This window comes from Harpia harpyja, chromosome 9 (assembly GCF_026419915.1).
Source record: "Harpia harpyja isolate bHarHar1 chromosome 9, bHarHar1 primary haplotype, whole genome shotgun sequence".
Classification (NCBI taxonomy): Eukaryota; Metazoa; Chordata; class Aves; order Accipitriformes; family Accipitridae; genus Harpia; species Harpia harpyja.
Genome location: NC_068948.1, coordinates 25,692,850 through 25,707,488, shown reverse-complemented (window position 1 = coordinate 25,707,488; position 14,639 = coordinate 25,692,850). Strand labels below are relative to the sequence as shown.

Here is a 14,639-nt window from a genome sequence, read left to right as displayed (position 1 = left end):
GGGCGGGGAGCGGGGGGGCGATTATGGGTCCGTCTGGACGCAGACGGTCGCCCCGCCCGGGGTGGAAGCTCAGCTGTTATTGGTTGGTGAGGAGACGGCAGGCTGTCACGACGTTTGCTATTGGCTGCGACGCACCAGCGCCTCACGCGCTCCGGCTTCTCCCTTTTGTTACTGTAGCAAACAAGTTGCGAAGCGGCGGCAGGAGCGGGCAGGGCTGCGGGCAGCGGGCTGCAGGCAGCCGGAGGAGATGCAACGGGAGCCGGGGCCCGAGTGAAGGGAGCCGGGCAGTGGCGGTGAGTAGCCAGCCCCGGTCCCGGTGCATGCTCCCTCTCCCTCCCTGCCCCACATCGGCCCCAGCCCCTCTGTACCCCGAGTCCCACAGGCGTCCCTGCTCTTGTCCCCTCCTCGAAGCCTCAAGCCGAGCCTGTCGCCCCTCTCTGCCGACCCCATCTGCCTGCTGCAGCATCCCCCAGCCCCTCGCTGGCAGCGCAGCCGCCTCCGTTAAACAGCCGTGCTGCACTGCCGGGGCCGGGCAGTTCACAGGGGCACAAGGACCTCCACCCACTCAGGCAGCCCCTCTGCGCTTCTCCCCGCTTTCCTCCCACCGATAGCCCCAAACCCTGCTCCAACGCTGCACCAAAACGAGGAAAACACCCGTTTTCAGCCTGCGGGTGACCTGAGGACGGAGGTGGGCTGCTGCACTGTGAAGTCTTGCGAGTTGGGATGTGGTGGCAATGGCCCCTTGGCACTCACTTTTCCAGGGCATCCCTCCTGCTTCCCTCCTCGGCTTCCTTCTGTGAGCCAAGGCTTCCAGTACGGGGAGCCGGAGCTGGGCTGGGGGGACAGAAGCCAGGCTGGCACCGGGAAGGCGCAGACAGGAATGAAATCCCCACTGAGGCACCCGTCAGTCCCTTTGTCCCTGCCCTTGAGATTATCTGGGAGCAAAGTTAGCAGCCCTAGAGCCAAGGAGATTAGGCCAGGGACCCTGTCCGTGCAGGGGCTGCAGGAGCTGGCTTCCCTCCACCCCACGCTGCCTGTCCCCCTCCCGAGCTGGGGTACGAGGCTGGCTCCAGTTTTGGGGCTTGGGCTACGGGATCAGCGAGGTATTTTTAGGGCAGGAGCGATGCAGGGTGGGGAGGAGGGGAGACCTTGATCCCAGCCCCGTGCTGCTGCAGGAGGAGCCCTGACAGGTTTGTGAAAAGCCCCCAGCCACATACCCTCTGCTGGGACAAAAGACTCGCACAGAAATGTCACTTTCCATCTGGAGTGGGGCGATGAGGCGCCTCATTATTCCTCTGGTTCGCTCTGATGCCGGGGCAGGAGGGGCCTTTTGGGGTCCGCTCTGTCTGTGGTGCGACAGGGACAGCCATCCTCTCTGAGAGCCAGTGAGCACTCCCGGCCGTCACATCGCCGGGGGGATCTGGAGCCAGGGAGAAGCTGTCTCTAGCCCGTGCTCACCCCAGTTTCCCTCAAACCAGACTGGGCTGAGTTTCAGATGGGGCTGGAGATGGCCTTGGCCCTTTGAATCTTTGCTGGAGCAGCCAGCATTGGCCTTGGGGTCCAGCCAGCATTGGCCTTGGGGTCCAGCCACCAGAGCTGGGGGGAACCAGGACTGATGCCGGGGCCCCTAGATGCTCCCTCGAGGGCAATCCTGGACAGCCCTTGCTCACAGAGTCCCTGACATCCTCTTTCACCTCCTTTGGCCTCAAAATTGAGCTCTGAGGCAGAGCATGCCAGGCAGGCAGGACCCCTGGAGAGGAGCAGGCTGGCCGATAGCAGGCAGGAGTATCAGCATCAGGGCAGCACCGGGCATCCCCAGGACGGGTGCCCCAGGCTGCGTTAGCACCCACAGGGTGAACCCCATAGCCTGGTGTGGTGCTCAGGCTTGTGCCCCAGCCACAGGGAGCTCCACGGGACCCCTCCAGCATCCCTGAAGGTGTCCCCATGGCCAACAGCATCTGGCTTATCTCGAGCCAGAGGAGCCTGGCCGGCAGCATCGCTCCAGCAAGAGGGGAGCCATGGCCCTGTGCCTGCATGGGGGGGAGACAAGCAGGCAGGGCGCTGGCAGGACAGCCTGCCTCTCATCCCGCGGATAAGCGGCGCAGAGCAGGGGCTGACAGTTTGTTTTGTCTGCCGCCGGCCAAAGGTTTTTCCCAGGCCCTGGAGCTTTGTACCCACCGTGACGCAGAACCAGGACCCCGCTGCAGCAGCACCGCAGTGGGCACAGAGCCCTGGCACAGCCACGGCCGGGATGGGGATGCTCACAGGGCCCCGGCACGTGTGCGTATGCATGCAGCTCTTGGCATGTACACAGTCTGGCAGGGGAGGCAGGAAAGGGAGAAGCCCAGCAGCGAGTGAGGGGTTAAGGAGCGGCGCCAAGCTGGGGCTCTGTTTAGTCTGGCCCCTGTGCCTGTGATGGGACAGGCAGCGCAGAGCACGTGTCCCATCACCCCAGCCCAGAACAAGTGCTTGCACGCACACAGGCACCCTTGCACGCTGCACACACACAGGTGTGCCTCCCTGCCAGGCCGTTGGTGTGACACGGCTGGTGTCCCCATACCTGTACACAGTGCGGAGCCTGATGCCGTGGCCCAGCTCTGGCTCTGCTGCTGTAGGAGCCAGGGACTGCAGGGAGCTCGGGACACCCCAGATGTCCCGGTATCACTGTAACCCCTGTGCCTCTTCCCACCCCAGACACAGAACGTGGAACCCTCAGGCATCCAGGCTGGCCCCCTGCTTCAAGGTGACATACGGCTTCGTCCTGCATCCTTTTTGTCTGCCACATGCCATTTTGGGGGGGCTGCCACATCCCCAGTGCCACACAGGGGCCACATGTCCCTCTTGCTAGCACCGACCGCCCCTTATCTGCCCCGTGGGCTCCAGCACCCTGTACAGTGCTTAACCCCCAACTTGGTGGCCCAGTGCTATAGCGGCTGTGCAGGCGAGGGCAGGGGGGACAGCAGGTCCCCTACTGCAGGGTGACAGGCAGGGCCGTGCCTTGCAGGGGAGCAGCGCAATGTCCCTTGGCGCGCCCACAAGCAGCGACGCCTGCCTGAGCATCGTGCACAGCCTGATGTGCCACCGGCAGGGCGGGGAGAACGAGACCTTTGCCAAGCGGGCCATTGAGAGCCTCGTCAAGAAGCTCAAGGAGAAGAAGGACGAGCTTGACTCGCTCATCGCCGCCATCACCACCAACGGTGCCCACCCCAGCAAGTGCGTCACCATCCAGCGCACCTTGGACGGGCGGCTCCAGGTAACCCTGCCGCACTGGGAGCCAGGTGCCTGGGTGCCTCGGCAGCCCTGCGCCTCACAGCCATCCCTGAGCTGGGAGGACCTGAGTGTTGGGGTGCCCCATGGCCCCCGAGACCCCCCAACCCTCCTCGAACTGGGGGGACCCTGGCAGGGGGGACCCCAGCCACATTGAGCCTGCGGCTCCGAGCTGGGAGCCACGCTGACTTAAGTGTCTGGGCTCACACCCACCCACCACAGGTGCCACGGGGCCACGGCTGCAGCGGAGATGGGGGGGACAGGGACAGGCAGAAGTCCCCACCTCACCAGGTCAGATGCATCGAGGCAGGAGCAGCCGCAGGCAGTGTTGCCCCCTGCCCGCAGTCGTCCCCCCTCTCGGCGCTGGCATCCCCCCGGCGACTCTGCCCCTCCTTCCCAGGATGAGTCACTGTCTGGCAGCCTGGGAGCCCGGAGCGGGCGGGGGTTGTTATGTCTGGAGCCGGGACGCGCAGGGGGAGCCCCCTGGCCCCCGGCCGCCATGGGGTCCCGGCCTGGCGCCAGCCTTTGCGCTGGCAGAGTGCGGGATGCTGGGTGGGTCCAGTATCTGAGCTGGATGCAGTCAGCCTGGGAGGTGGGGAGGGACTATGCCCACACACCCACCTCATCGCCTCAGTGTCCCTGTCCTGTCCCTCCACCCCGCAGGTGGCTGGCAGGAAGGGGTTCCCCCACGTCATCTATGCCAGGCTCTGGCGCTGGCCTGACCTACACAAAAACGAGCTGAAACACATCAAATTCTGCCAATTTGCCTTCGACCTCAAGTACGACAGCGTCTGCGTCAACCCTTACCACTACGAGCGCGTGGTGGCCCCCACCATCGGTGAGCCAGTCCCACCGCCAGGACCCCCCCGGGTTGGGGGGGGAGCCATCCCACTTCTGTCACCAGCACCCATAACACCCCCCCACACACATCTCTCCCTGGCAGGTCTGGGCATCCAGAGCACAGGTGAGACCCTGGCACAGGGCCGGTGGGGAGCACCCCCGGAGCCAGCATCCCCCCCCACAGTGGGTCCCCGTGCCCCCCATGGTCTCCGGTGTGTGTCCCCCCCGCTCCCCAGTGCCCCCCACGCGCCTGGTGAAGGAGGAGTTTGTCCATGACTGTGTGCAGATGGAGGTGCCGCCCAGCCGGGAGCAGGGGGCTAAGCGGGTGCCGTGTCTGCCCCCCGCTGAGCCATACCGCCAGCCACTGCCCCGCCTGCAGCTCCCTGAGTCCCCCCACGTCCCTGGGAGCGCCTACCCTGCGCTGCCCATGTCACCCCCAGGTAAGACCCTGTTAAACCCCTGTCCGCATCCCTGAGGAAGGGTTTGGGGCAGTCGACACCCCCCCCACCGTGTGTCTCCCCCACAGTGGCCCCCAGCAGCTCCGTGCTCTCACTGCCCCACGGCGAGGGGCTGCTGCAGATCACCTGCCCCACACCGCCCCCGGTCGCCCTGGCACAGCCCCCCCTGCAGAACGGCTACCCCAAGCTGCCCTACCACGGTGAGTACCAGGGACACCCCGTGTCCCCTGGCTCGGCAAGGGTCTCGCATGGGGACACCCCCACCTGGCCACCCTCTCTCCTGCCCCAGGTTCACCGACAAGCTGGACTGGTGCAGCTGTCTATGCACCGAGCCTGGGGGGGCCGCAGCCCACCCCCCCGCCGCAGCCCAGCAGCCAGAACCATCCGCAGCCCGCATTCCACCACCCCAACCACTACTGTAGGTTTGGGGGGGAATGGGGGGCTGGGGGTCATCTGCAAGGTCCTCACCTTCGCTGCACTGACCCCATCTCTGCCCCCTCCCCAGGGCCCCCACACCATACCTCCGGGCCGTACCAGCAACCAGTGTCTACCCACCCGGGTAAGTGTCCCCCACCCTAATTAGCACCCCAATGATCACCCCCTCCATGAGCTATGGGAGCCCTGACCGCCCCATGACCATGTGTGTTCCCCCTCCAGGGCCAGAGTTTTGGTGCTCCATTGCCTACTTTGAGATGGATGTGCAGGTGGGGGAGATCTTCAAGGTGCCATCCAGCTGCCCCGTGGTCATCGTGGACGGTTATGTGGACCCCTCGGGGGGGGACCGCTTCTGCCTGGGGCAGCTCTCCAATGTGCACCGCACCAACGCCAGCGAGCGGGCCCGGTGGGGTGGGGGGGCAGAAGGGGGGGACAGGGCAATGTCAAGGTGGGGGGTTGGAGGGTAGGTGTGGGGCAGGATGGGGGGAAAAGGAGGGGGAGGTAGCTGGGGGATGCAGGCATGGATGGGGGATGAAGGAATGGATGGGGTAAATGGGGAGGGCAATGTGGGGGTGGGAGGTGGGGGGCAAAAGGGTGTATGAGGGTGCAGGGGTGATGTATGGGGCAGAAGGGTGATGTGATGTACGGGGCAGAAGGGTGATACAGGGGGCAGCTGGGGGATGATGGGGTGGAAGGGGGATGTAGGGGGCAAATGGATATACAGGGCAGGTGGGGGCATATGGTGGGCAACTGGAGGATCGTGGGGCAGAGTGGGGGCATATAGGGAGGGAAATGGGTAATGTACAGGACAGAAGGGGGATATAGAGGGCAAATGAAGGATGTACGGAGCAGGTGGGGGGATATAGGAGGCTACTGGGAGATTTTGGGGGCAGCCAGGGGATGCTCCAGGGGTGTGCTGGTCCTGATGGTCTCTGCGGGACAGGCTGCACATCGGGAAGGGCGTGCAGCTGGAGTGCCGGGGCGAGGGCGATGTGTGGATGCGGTGCCTGAGCGACCACGCCATCTTCGTGCAGAGCTACTACTTGGACCGGGAAGCCGGGAGGGCCCCCGGGGATGCTGTGCACAAGATCTACCCCGGTGCCTACATCAAGGTGGAGCATCCCCAGAGGGAAGGGGGGGGACCTTGCATCCCAGGAGGGAGGGGCACCAGGGATGGAGGGACTCCCTGAGTCCATGTTAAAGGGGGGTCCCAGGCAAAGGGTCCCCCATGCTGGAGGGGGAATGGAAGGACCAGAGATGGAGGGACCCCCGTGCCCACATTAAAGGGGGTCGTGGCCAGTGGGTCACCCATGCTGGGGGGCAATGGAGGAACCGCGGGGATGGAGGGACTCCTGTGTCTATGCTGAAAGGGGTCCCCGGGGCATCACCCTCCCATGCTGCCCTGCTGAGGGGTTCCCTCCATATTGCACTCAGGTATTTGACTTGCGCCAGTGCCACCGCCAGATGCAGCAGCAAGCAGCCACGGCCCAGGCTGCAGCTGCTGCCCAGGCTGCTGCCGTAGCTGGCAACATCCCAGGTCCCGGCTCAGTGGGAGGCATCGCGCCCGCTGTGGGTGAGTGAGCGAGCCCCTGGGGCTGGGCCAAGTGGGGAGGATAGCACCCTCATGGCCATGGGGATCCCCCACCCATGGCCGTGTCCCTCCTGGGCAGGGCTTTCAGCGGCAGCAGGGATCGGCGTGGATGACCTGCGGCGGTTGTGTATCCTGCGGCTGAGCTTTGTCAAGGGCTGGGGGCCTGACTACCCCCGGCAGAGCATCAAGCACACGCCATGCTGGATCGAGGTGCACCTCCATCGTGCCCTGCAGCTGCTGGACGAGGTCCTGCACACCATGCCTGCCGCCGAGCCAAGCCCCCTGCGCTAATCCTTGCCCCTCTTTAATTTAATGTTTGTAAGAAAAAGCCAAAAAAAAAAAAGAACAAGCAGAAAAGTACCAGAATGTGCGGCGGGGACTGGTTTTAACTGTTCTTTAATGAACGGGTTTGGGCTTTGCTGCCTGGCTCTGCGCTTTTCGCGGGTGCTCGGCGCTCCCGAGGGTGCGGGCTGTGGCTGCAGTTATGCCCCCAGGACTACATTTCCGAGCGGCCCCCGCGGCGCAGCGCCGAAGTGCCTCATCCCGCCACCGGAGCGGACTCCACTTCCCGGCGGCCTCTGCGCTTGCCGCCGTTTCCCAGCGGCCCCCGCGGCGTCGGCGGCGTCAAGATGGCGGCGGGGAGCGGCGGTCCGGCGGCGCGGGAGCTGTTCGCCGAGGGTTTGCTGCAGTTTTTGCGGCCGGCGGTGCGGCAGCTCGACGGACATGTCCACGCCGTCAGGTCCGGGAACCGGGAGCGGGGCCCGGGGCGCCTGAGGGTGAACAGCGGGAGCGGGGCTGAGGGGGGCTGAAGAGCAGGTGCCGCGGCGGAAGCGGGGCTGAGGGGCAGGTGCGGACGGGCGGGGGGGGGGGGGACGGACTGAGGGGGGGACAGTTTTGGGCTGGGATGAAGGGCTTTCGGAGCATCTGGGGAGGGGCTTAGGGGTGCCTGGGTGGGGAATTGAGGGGTTCGTAGCTGGGCCGAGGGGCCGCAGGAGTTGGTGCTGTTGGGGGCAGGTCCCCAGGCTTGGGGGGGGGGTTAGAGGCGGGCGGGGCATGTAGGTGAGTTGGAGAGAGTTAAGGATGGTTGAGAGGGTGTGCAGGTAACAAGTTGGGGGGGGGGGAGCATTTGGACTGGGAGGGAGTTAGGGGCAGCTGGGGGCACAGGTTCTTTGTTGGAGGGGGAGTAGGGGTGGGGTGGGGTGGGGGCCTGTGGGGCTGGGGTCGAGGGTTTTATCTTGGTCAGTGAGCCATCCCCTCCACAGGGAGAGCCAGGTGGAGCTGCGGGAGCACATCGACAGCCTGGCCACAGGTGAGACATGGGGGGGGGGGGGGGTCAGCTCCGCAGCCTGGCTGTGGGCGCACAGTAGGGTTTGCCCCACATTCCCTGGGGGTCTGTGGCACCCTGGGCCTGCTCCCGCTCTCTCCTCAGAGCTGTGCCGCATCAACGAGGACCAGAAAGTGGCACTGGACCTCGACCCCTACGTGAAGAAGCTGCTGAATGCCCGGCGCAGGGTGGTGCTGGTCAACAACATCCTGCAGAACGCCCAGGTCAGCACGGGGACCCCAGGGGGGTTGGGAGCTGCAGCGTTTTGGGGGATCCCAGACCCCATCCTGACGGCTGCTGCTCCTCCTTGCAGGAACGGCTGCGGAGACTGAACCACAGTGTGGCCAAGGAGACGGTGCGGAGGAAGGCCATGCTGGAGGCAGCGGGGGGCTACCCCCACAGCCTGCCAGGCAAGTGAGGCCACTGTGGCAGCGCTGGGCCGGATCTGACTCACACCACAGCTGTGCCAACAGCCCTGTGAGCTGGGCCGGAGCAGGAGTGTCCCCATAAGAACAGCGAACAGAGTGGGCCACTGGTGAGGGGAGCAGGTATCCCTGTTTGTAGCAGCGCTCTCCTGAGCATCCACAGCACAGGATGGAGTGAGAAGTCCTGCAGTGAGGCTGCAGCTCTTCAGCTGCAGCTGAAGGAACCAGGGAACCCTGAATTGTATTTCCAGATTTGTAGGCACCGTAATAAAAGTGACCCCGTGTTGCTTATGGGATGGTGAGGCAGCGTCATGAGTCTGTAATGTTCCTGTGTCACAGCTGCAGCATTGTGAGTGTGTAGCACTCCCACATCACAGCCGTAGCCTGACATTGATGTGCCTGGGGGAAAGCAGAACCAAGCAGATGCTGCCAGCAGAGAGCACAGGTGTGGGGTTTAGCATGCCCAGATGGGGTTCTTCAAGTTCTGGAACCATCTCCTGCTGTTAAGACGTTTTTCTGGCTCCCTTCTATAATGTGCATCTTCTACCTAAACAAACAGGATGCACTCGAAATGGGTGAACGCTTTAATGTGCAACTTATAAAAACACATACAAGGGACAGGTCACGTTAGCTGGTTGTGTTCACTGAGAATGGGCTTAGTCCTCTGCTCGGTTCTTCACATCCTTCAGCCAGTGGCACCCAGCGGTGGGGAGTCCCACTGCAGGGGGAAGAGACAGACTGCCGAGGGAGGGAGCACTGCCCCAGGGTGGAGGCAGCCCGAACCGTTCCCTCCCTTGCCCGGAGCTGCCTTCTCCCAGGCAACAGTACCAACAAGCTTTACCTGCATGAGTCACTCCTGCGTCTCCATGCTTTCCTCCTCCTCGCCTGTAGCGGGTTCTTCCTGATTCTCTTCTTCCTCTTCTCCTTCTTTCTTCTCTGGAGGTTTCTCGTAAGCCTTCTCGGAAGGCGTCACTATCACTCCATCCCACGTGGACATTTCAGAAGCCAGGTCTGCAAAAACAGTCTTGGGGTGACCCTGAGCAGCGTGGACGAGCCCCAGGACAGGCGGGGGGAAGCACGACACCCCACCTCGCCAGCTTCACCTCCCCACTGCTCTGGGGTTTATTGAGTCACTTCTCCTTGAAGCCCTTAACTTTCTCCAGCAACACAGAAAACCAGTCCCGTTCACCCACCAAGACATTGACAGCCTGCGTGGAGGAAGACCCACGTGTTGCACGGACCCCACTTACAGCTGGCGTCACCCTCTTGGCCAAGGATTTTCCTGTAGCCTCCATGAGAAAGAATCCGGACAAGCGTCTGCGCAGTGTAGCACACCATGTCCTGTGGGGGTGGGAATAGTCTAAGAGCATGGAGAGGTTGTAGTCCCTTCTCCCGCAGCAGACAAGGCAGCTCACCTGCTGTTCGAGGGTCATAACTGTGTGGACTCTGAAGTTTCCGCTCTCGCAGGGATCAGTGATACCAACAGATCCAGGAAGGAAGAGCCCTGCGGCTAGGATCTGAAGGCAGCGCCTATGGGACAAGACGTTTTGGGTTAGAAACCAGGCTGTCGCAGCACAGAAACTCAGCCAGAAAGTCTGCAGTTAGCACATCTACGTGAGGAGTCTGCTTTGTGTCCAGTTCAGGTCCCTTCAAGCCCTAAGATGCTGCTGCTTTCATTTGGGATGTTCAAAACTGAGATGGTAACAGGAATTTATACAAGTGAAGCAAACAGCAACAGACCTGTAGGCGATGTTGAGAGCCAGGGGCTGCCTGGTGGGGTTGTTCATCACAGCATAGTGCCCCTGAAGAGGTGAAAGAAGAAAGAGGGAGTTAGGGCGAGAGCAGCTTCCCACAAGAGAAGCGTAAGAATCCCAACTCCTTCTGCTGCGGGAGCCCAATGACGTGTAGGCACCTACAAGTTAGCTGTGGCATGGCTGGCACACCATCACCATTACCCCTTGTGCGCTCACCAGCAGGTCCAGAATCCAGGGCGTGAGGGGCTCAAAGCCAGGGAATCGAATTCTCAGGTCTTTCAGCAGCCGGATTAAGACCTTCACCCTGGAAAAGATAGCAGGAGGAGGGTTCATAACATGTCACGCACCTTCCTGCTGCAGGAACAGCTCTCCTTGCTTTTCCCCTGTTCTCTGTAAAGGAAATTATTTCAACCAGGCCTCAGTGCTACAGTTCCTCTTTGAGGCCAAACTCACGTGGACTGTGAAGCATTCTCCTCGAACCAGCGAGCATGTCTGATGGCAGCCAGGGCACTTTGCAGTACTTTGATGTCCACTGAAAGAAGCAGCAGAAATGCCTGGTTTTTCAACTGAAAGGTGAGTAGGTGTGGGCCAGGGGAGACCAGCTGGCTCCCCCCGACTTGTGAAGGTTCACATGCAGGGCGGAGCGAACAGCTCTTACAGTGTAGTTCAGGGTCCAGCTTGCGGAGATTGGGCGGCACTGTGGTGATAAGGATCTTCACCGTTGCATCGGCTGAGCTGATCTCAAAGCCAGTCTCGTTGGTCAGCATGGTCAGGACTGGGAAGAAAGAACAAGAATTCCTTGCGGAGGGGCCGGAAGACCTCACCAGCACCTGGGAATGCAGGAAAGACCGCAGATCTCGGCAGCAGTGCTGCAGCACCAGGCTGGGCACCATCCCCTTCAGACAAACGCCAAAGCTCAAGGGGAAACTGCCTCGCATCAGCCTACGTCCTCCTCAACCTTGTCCCCTCAACCCCCTGTGACACAGGAGAGCGTCCCACCTTCACTGGGGTCCTGTGCTCTCAGGCTTTCCACAACTTTGTTTCCCAAGGCTGCCACAGCTTCCACTAGGGAGAAGCAGGAGAAGAAGAGGCAGTCAGAGCGGGGCTGAGCACCGCGGTTCAGTCAGTGGCCACACAGCCGATACTCACGGGTGGGTAAGATTTTCAGAATCACAACCAGATCAGCCACGTTGTGCCCCGTCGTCATGGTGCCCTTCTTGTAGGAACCCACCTGGCGAACCTCCTCGATTTGCTGTTTGAAACAGCAAAGCAAAAATCAGTGAATTTAACGCATGTGCTATGTTTCTGGGAGTCGGCACGAATCTTTAATCCATCTGGGGCCAGGTTTGGTAGCTAGAACACCGGCATCCCTCATGCCAAAGTATGTCCCCACATAGCTTTTCTTCCAGGCTCACCACTTTTGGACTTACCACTTCAAACGTTCCTGGTGCTACAATTAAATTGTCAATCACGTTATTTATTTTGGTCACCAGGGAAAGAATGGAAGCCTGAAAAGGAATCGGAGAGGGTCAGTCCATTGTCCAGTATGACTTGAAATAATCTGATCTTGCACAGTGTATAATGCAGACAGTCCTGATGCAAGATATACAATAAACGAAACATATTTAAAAATCACTGTCCAAGAAGCTCCACCCATATTTCTACTGTAGTGCTTATTTCAGAGGGAAGTCATTACTTTTTAGGCTAGTAATGGCCACTCCTGGCTATGCTCTCTGAAGGATAGTCTGTCTTTGCGTTCTCTAACACTGCAGTAACATCCAGCCAAAGAATTTAAAGCAGTTTTTGGCACAAAACCTGTTCAGCAGCAGTTGGAGCGAGATCCTGGTTTCTCTTCAGCAAGGCTTCACTGAACGCAGTCTCATCAGCAGCAGGTTTTACACGGGGGAAAGCCATTTCGCACTGAAACGGGATCAGATATCAGACTGCAATGCCCAAGAAAGACTTTGGTTCAGCCCAGTCATCAGCAAAATTTACTCCATTTTTTTTATTCTCCAGCGCTTGTTTCCTTTGCAGTTCCCCATCGTGCTTTTCACTTGTTGCTTTTATGATTTCACTTTCACGTTATCCTAAGGGAGGGAGGGCAGCTGCCTGTCCTGCCTGTACACTCTCACTGTGATCTGACAGGAACGGCAAGTCTTCACAAATGGCAGAGGAGCCATCAGCGTGCCCATGCAACTACGGGGTGTGAGACAGGGCAGATCTAATTAAGAATGGCTCTATCAAGAGGGTTTTTATTAACTATATTACAGTCCCTTAAGAATAACACCCTTTGTTTGCAGATGGCCAGAGCTTTTCAGTTGCTGTGACAGGATTCACAGCCACAGGGCCTGGAAGGCAAGAGTAAGTGAACTAGTTTGCCCTGAAAGTCCTGTGTCTGTAAAGGGCAGGTGCTCAGCAGGAGGAGGAAATTATTTCCTCCTATAAAAAGGTGGGAAATGTCTGTTGCTGTCAGTCCTTGCAAGGACCAATGCAGCAAAAGAGCCTGGAGAACACCTGACAGGCGAGTGACAGCTATCGGAGTAACCCACGAGGTTTGTGTTACAGAGAGCTGACAGAACTGAGGGTCTGGGTGAGCGAGGTGCCTTAAGAAGCAGAAAAAAGCTCAATCGAGGCATTTATTTGTTGTGATTATTACTCAACTGCATCCTAGTCATCCTGTGTGAGACAAGTACTCCAAACAACAGAGACAGTAAGAGATCTATTTCAGGTTAGTTACTGAACCAACAGCATTTTCAGTGAACTCCGTTACTCCGGCTACGCTAAAAGAAGTCAAACCATCAAAGTCTGCAAACGAGGTTTTTAAGATACATCTTTAAACAAGGAAAAGTCCCACAGCTGTTGCCTGCAAACAGCTCCATAGGATAGGGTTACTCACGACATAGAAATCAAAGGGGATGTGCGGCACAAAGGGCCGGAACCTAAAGGGGAAAAAAAAAAAAAAACCCACTTTATTTCTCTGTAGCGTTGTCCCTCTGCTCTGCTCGTCAGCACTGAACACCCCCCACCCCGTCACCGTTTTGTGGAGAGGCAAGAAAGGCCCTACAGAAACAGGAAAGGTTTCTTCCTAACCCTCCCCCTAACAATAACTAACCCCCACCCTCCCCCGGTGTCCCACCCCCGCCGCCCCGTTCTACACCTCACCGTTATCCTACGCTACACTACAAGCTTAAAGCCCCGGTTTCTGCACCCCGGCAGCTCGCCCCCCGGGGGCGGCCGCGGCCCACCCCCTAGGCCTGAGACTCTAGAGAGCCACCCTCGCTAAAGCAGAAGCCAGACTCGCCCACTGCCAGGGCCTCCCCTGGAACCAAAGCGTCCGCCACGGCCTCTGCCTCGATCGCCCCTGAGGAAAAGAGAAGGGAAAACAGCGTTAACGGAGCGGGAAGGCGGCACGGGGACGGGGGCCCAGAGCCCGCCCGCCCAAGGGCCGGGCCCTCCCTGAGGGACCTCGCGGGCTCCGGCCTCGCACCGGGGATGCCCGGGCGTCCCCTATCGGCTCCGGTCCGGTTCCCGCGTACCTCATGGTTCCCCGCCGCTCCGAACAATGATCGCCGGCGCTGCAGTAGAAACCCCGCCGGGCTGCGTTCTTCCAACCCCGCAACAACCTTTTCGTCTATTGGTTTCCCGCCCGCCGCGAGTTTGCCCACTGGCAGCACTCCGCTGTAAGGCATTGGGTCAGATAACCATCAATCCAAAGCGGAGGGCAGGAGGGAAAGCGACCAATCGTGGCGCAGGCCGTGCGCGCGCGCTGGGCGGCGGGCGGCCGCTGGAGGGGGTACGATGTTCATGAATGGAGCGGCTAGAGAGCTCAGTGCGCATGCGCACATGCTGGATAGGTATGTATAATACTGGTAGGAAAATGTTCTTAAGGAGCAGAGTGGCGCAGCGGAAGCGTGCTGGGCCCATAACCCAGAGGTCGATGGATCGAAACCATCCTCTGCTAGCAGTGTGCGTTTTACCCCCAGCTGCCGCGTCCTTTTATTCCGTTAGCACTTTAATTAATTACATTAATTTTCGCCGCCGCCTTAAGCTCTCCCCTAACGCTTCTCTCCGGCGAGACCGACCTTTTGCAGCCTTAGCGGCACGGCGGGTCACGGTGTGTCGGGAGCGTCCCCGGGTGGCCGGGGTCACGGATGTCCCCGCAGCAATGTGTGTGTCCCTGGGCGGGAGCTCCACGCGTGTTCCCGAGAGGTGTGCGTGTCCCCGAAAGCCGAGCGTGTCCCCGGAGCGGCATCTGTCCGGGGTTACCTCCACGTTCCCCCGGGGCTGCCGTGACCGGGACGCGGGGCAGGTGCCCGAGCCCCCCACAAAGCCCCCCCGGGGCCATCCGAAGCTCAGGCGGCGCGGGGTGATTCCGTGGGGATGGGCCGATATCCAGGGCTGCGAGGTATTTGCTGCCTGCTGATGAGTTTGTCACGTCTCAGACCCGCCCGCCCCCACGGGTGACCGTGTCGCGGGGGGGTGGCAGAACCTGGGTGGCTACGGTACCCACGACACGCCGGGACATGCCGAATGGTGTGTCCCAGC

At 60.6% G+C, this 14,639-nt stretch overlaps 3 protein-coding genes and 1 non-coding gene across 8 annotated transcripts; 3 read left to right on the top strand and 1 right to left on the bottom strand.

The window, feature by feature from the left end:
• The first annotated feature begins 6 nt into the window (after positions 1–6).
• Positions 7–6,918, top strand: LOC128145962 (mothers against decapentaplegic homolog 4-like). Of its 3 annotated transcripts, XM_052796837.1 has the most exons (12): positions 7–293; positions 3,005–3,253; positions 3,931–4,105; positions 4,211–4,231; positions 4,344–4,547; positions 4,634–4,765; positions 4,855–4,983; positions 5,071–5,124; positions 5,223–5,406; positions 5,944–6,112; positions 6,435–6,573; positions 6,671–6,918. In XM_052796837.1, exons 1-12 carry the CDS (start codon positions 24–26, stop codon positions 6,880–6,882), a joined length of 1,938 nt encoding a protein of 645 aa, XP_052652797.1. In that variant the 5' UTR covers positions 7–23; the 3' UTR covers positions 6,883–6,918. The 3 variants fall into 3 exon arrangements, with proteins under 3 accessions (XP_052652797.1, XP_052652798.1, XP_052652799.1); XM_052796838.1 differs by lacking the exon at positions 4,855–4,983; XM_052796839.1 differs by lacking the exons at positions 4,634–4,765; positions 4,855–4,983 and having other exon boundaries at positions 6,671–6,917.
• A 25-nt stretch (positions 6,919–6,943) lies between these two features.
• Positions 6,944–8,631, top strand: SNAPIN (SNAP associated protein). The gene is given in 5 exon segments (XM_052796844.1): positions 6,944–7,174; positions 7,176–7,330; positions 7,854–7,900; positions 8,021–8,139; positions 8,229–8,631. Coding segments are annotated over 5 exon segments (525 nt in total). The 5' UTR covers positions 6,944–7,075; the 3' UTR covers positions 8,334–8,631.
• A 279-nt stretch (positions 8,632–8,910) lies between these two features.
• ILF2 (interleukin enhancer binding factor 2) lies at positions 8,911–13,750 on the bottom strand. 3 transcript variants are annotated; one of them, XM_052796842.1, is made up of 15 exons: positions 13,631–13,750; positions 13,396–13,455; positions 12,991–13,033; positions 11,910–12,014; positions 11,525–11,602; positions 11,244–11,346; positions 11,094–11,159; positions 10,753–10,869; positions 10,548–10,626; positions 10,311–10,398; positions 10,081–10,142; positions 9,756–9,870; positions 9,591–9,681; positions 9,182–9,351; positions 8,911–9,078 (listed from the first exon to the last, which is right to left on the bottom strand). In XM_052796842.1, exons 1-14 carry the CDS (start codon positions 13,633–13,635, stop codon positions 9,191–9,193), a joined length of 1,173 nt encoding a protein of 390 aa, XP_052652802.1. In that variant the 5' UTR covers positions 13,636–13,750; the 3' UTR covers positions 8,911–9,078; positions 9,182–9,190. The 3 variants fall into 3 exon arrangements, with proteins under 3 accessions (XP_052652802.1, XP_052652801.1, XP_052652803.1); XM_052796841.1 differs by having other exon boundaries at positions 8,911–9,058; positions 13,631–13,749; XM_052796843.1 differs by having other exon boundaries at positions 8,911–9,058; positions 12,991–13,035; positions 13,416–13,455; positions 13,631–13,749.
• Positions 13,751–13,983: 233 nt separating this feature from the next.
• Positions 13,984–14,055, top strand: TRNAM-CAU (transfer RNA methionine (anticodon CAU)). Its single transcript has one exon. It is a non-coding gene; the product is annotated as a tRNA-Met (tRNA).
• Positions 14,056–14,639: the final 584 nt, after the last annotated feature.

Bases quoted from the DNA above. Each gene is read 5' to 3' on its own strand.
- ILF2 (XM_052796842.1), bottom strand. The intron at 12,015-12,990 runs GTGAGTAACCCT...ATCCCGTTTCAG, and splicing joins TCCCCTTTGATTTCTATGTC to TGCGAAATGGCTTTCCCCCG. The intron at 9,352-9,590 runs GTAAGTGGGGTC...CTGTTTTTGCAG, and splicing joins CCAAGAGGGTGACGCCAGCT to ACCTGGCTTCTGAAATGTCC.
- LOC128145962 (XM_052796837.1), top strand. From the start codon at position 24: ATGGGTCCGTCTGGACGCAGACGGTCGCCCCGCCCGGGGTGGAAGCTC. The intron at 4,984-5,070 runs GTAGGTTTGGGG...CCCCCTCCCCAG, and splicing joins CCACCACCCCAACCACTACT to GGCCCCCACACCATACCTCC. The intron at 6,574-6,670 runs GTGAGTGAGCGA...CCTCCTGGGCAG, and splicing joins AGGCATCGCGCCCGCTGTGG to GGCTTTCAGCGGCAGCAGGG.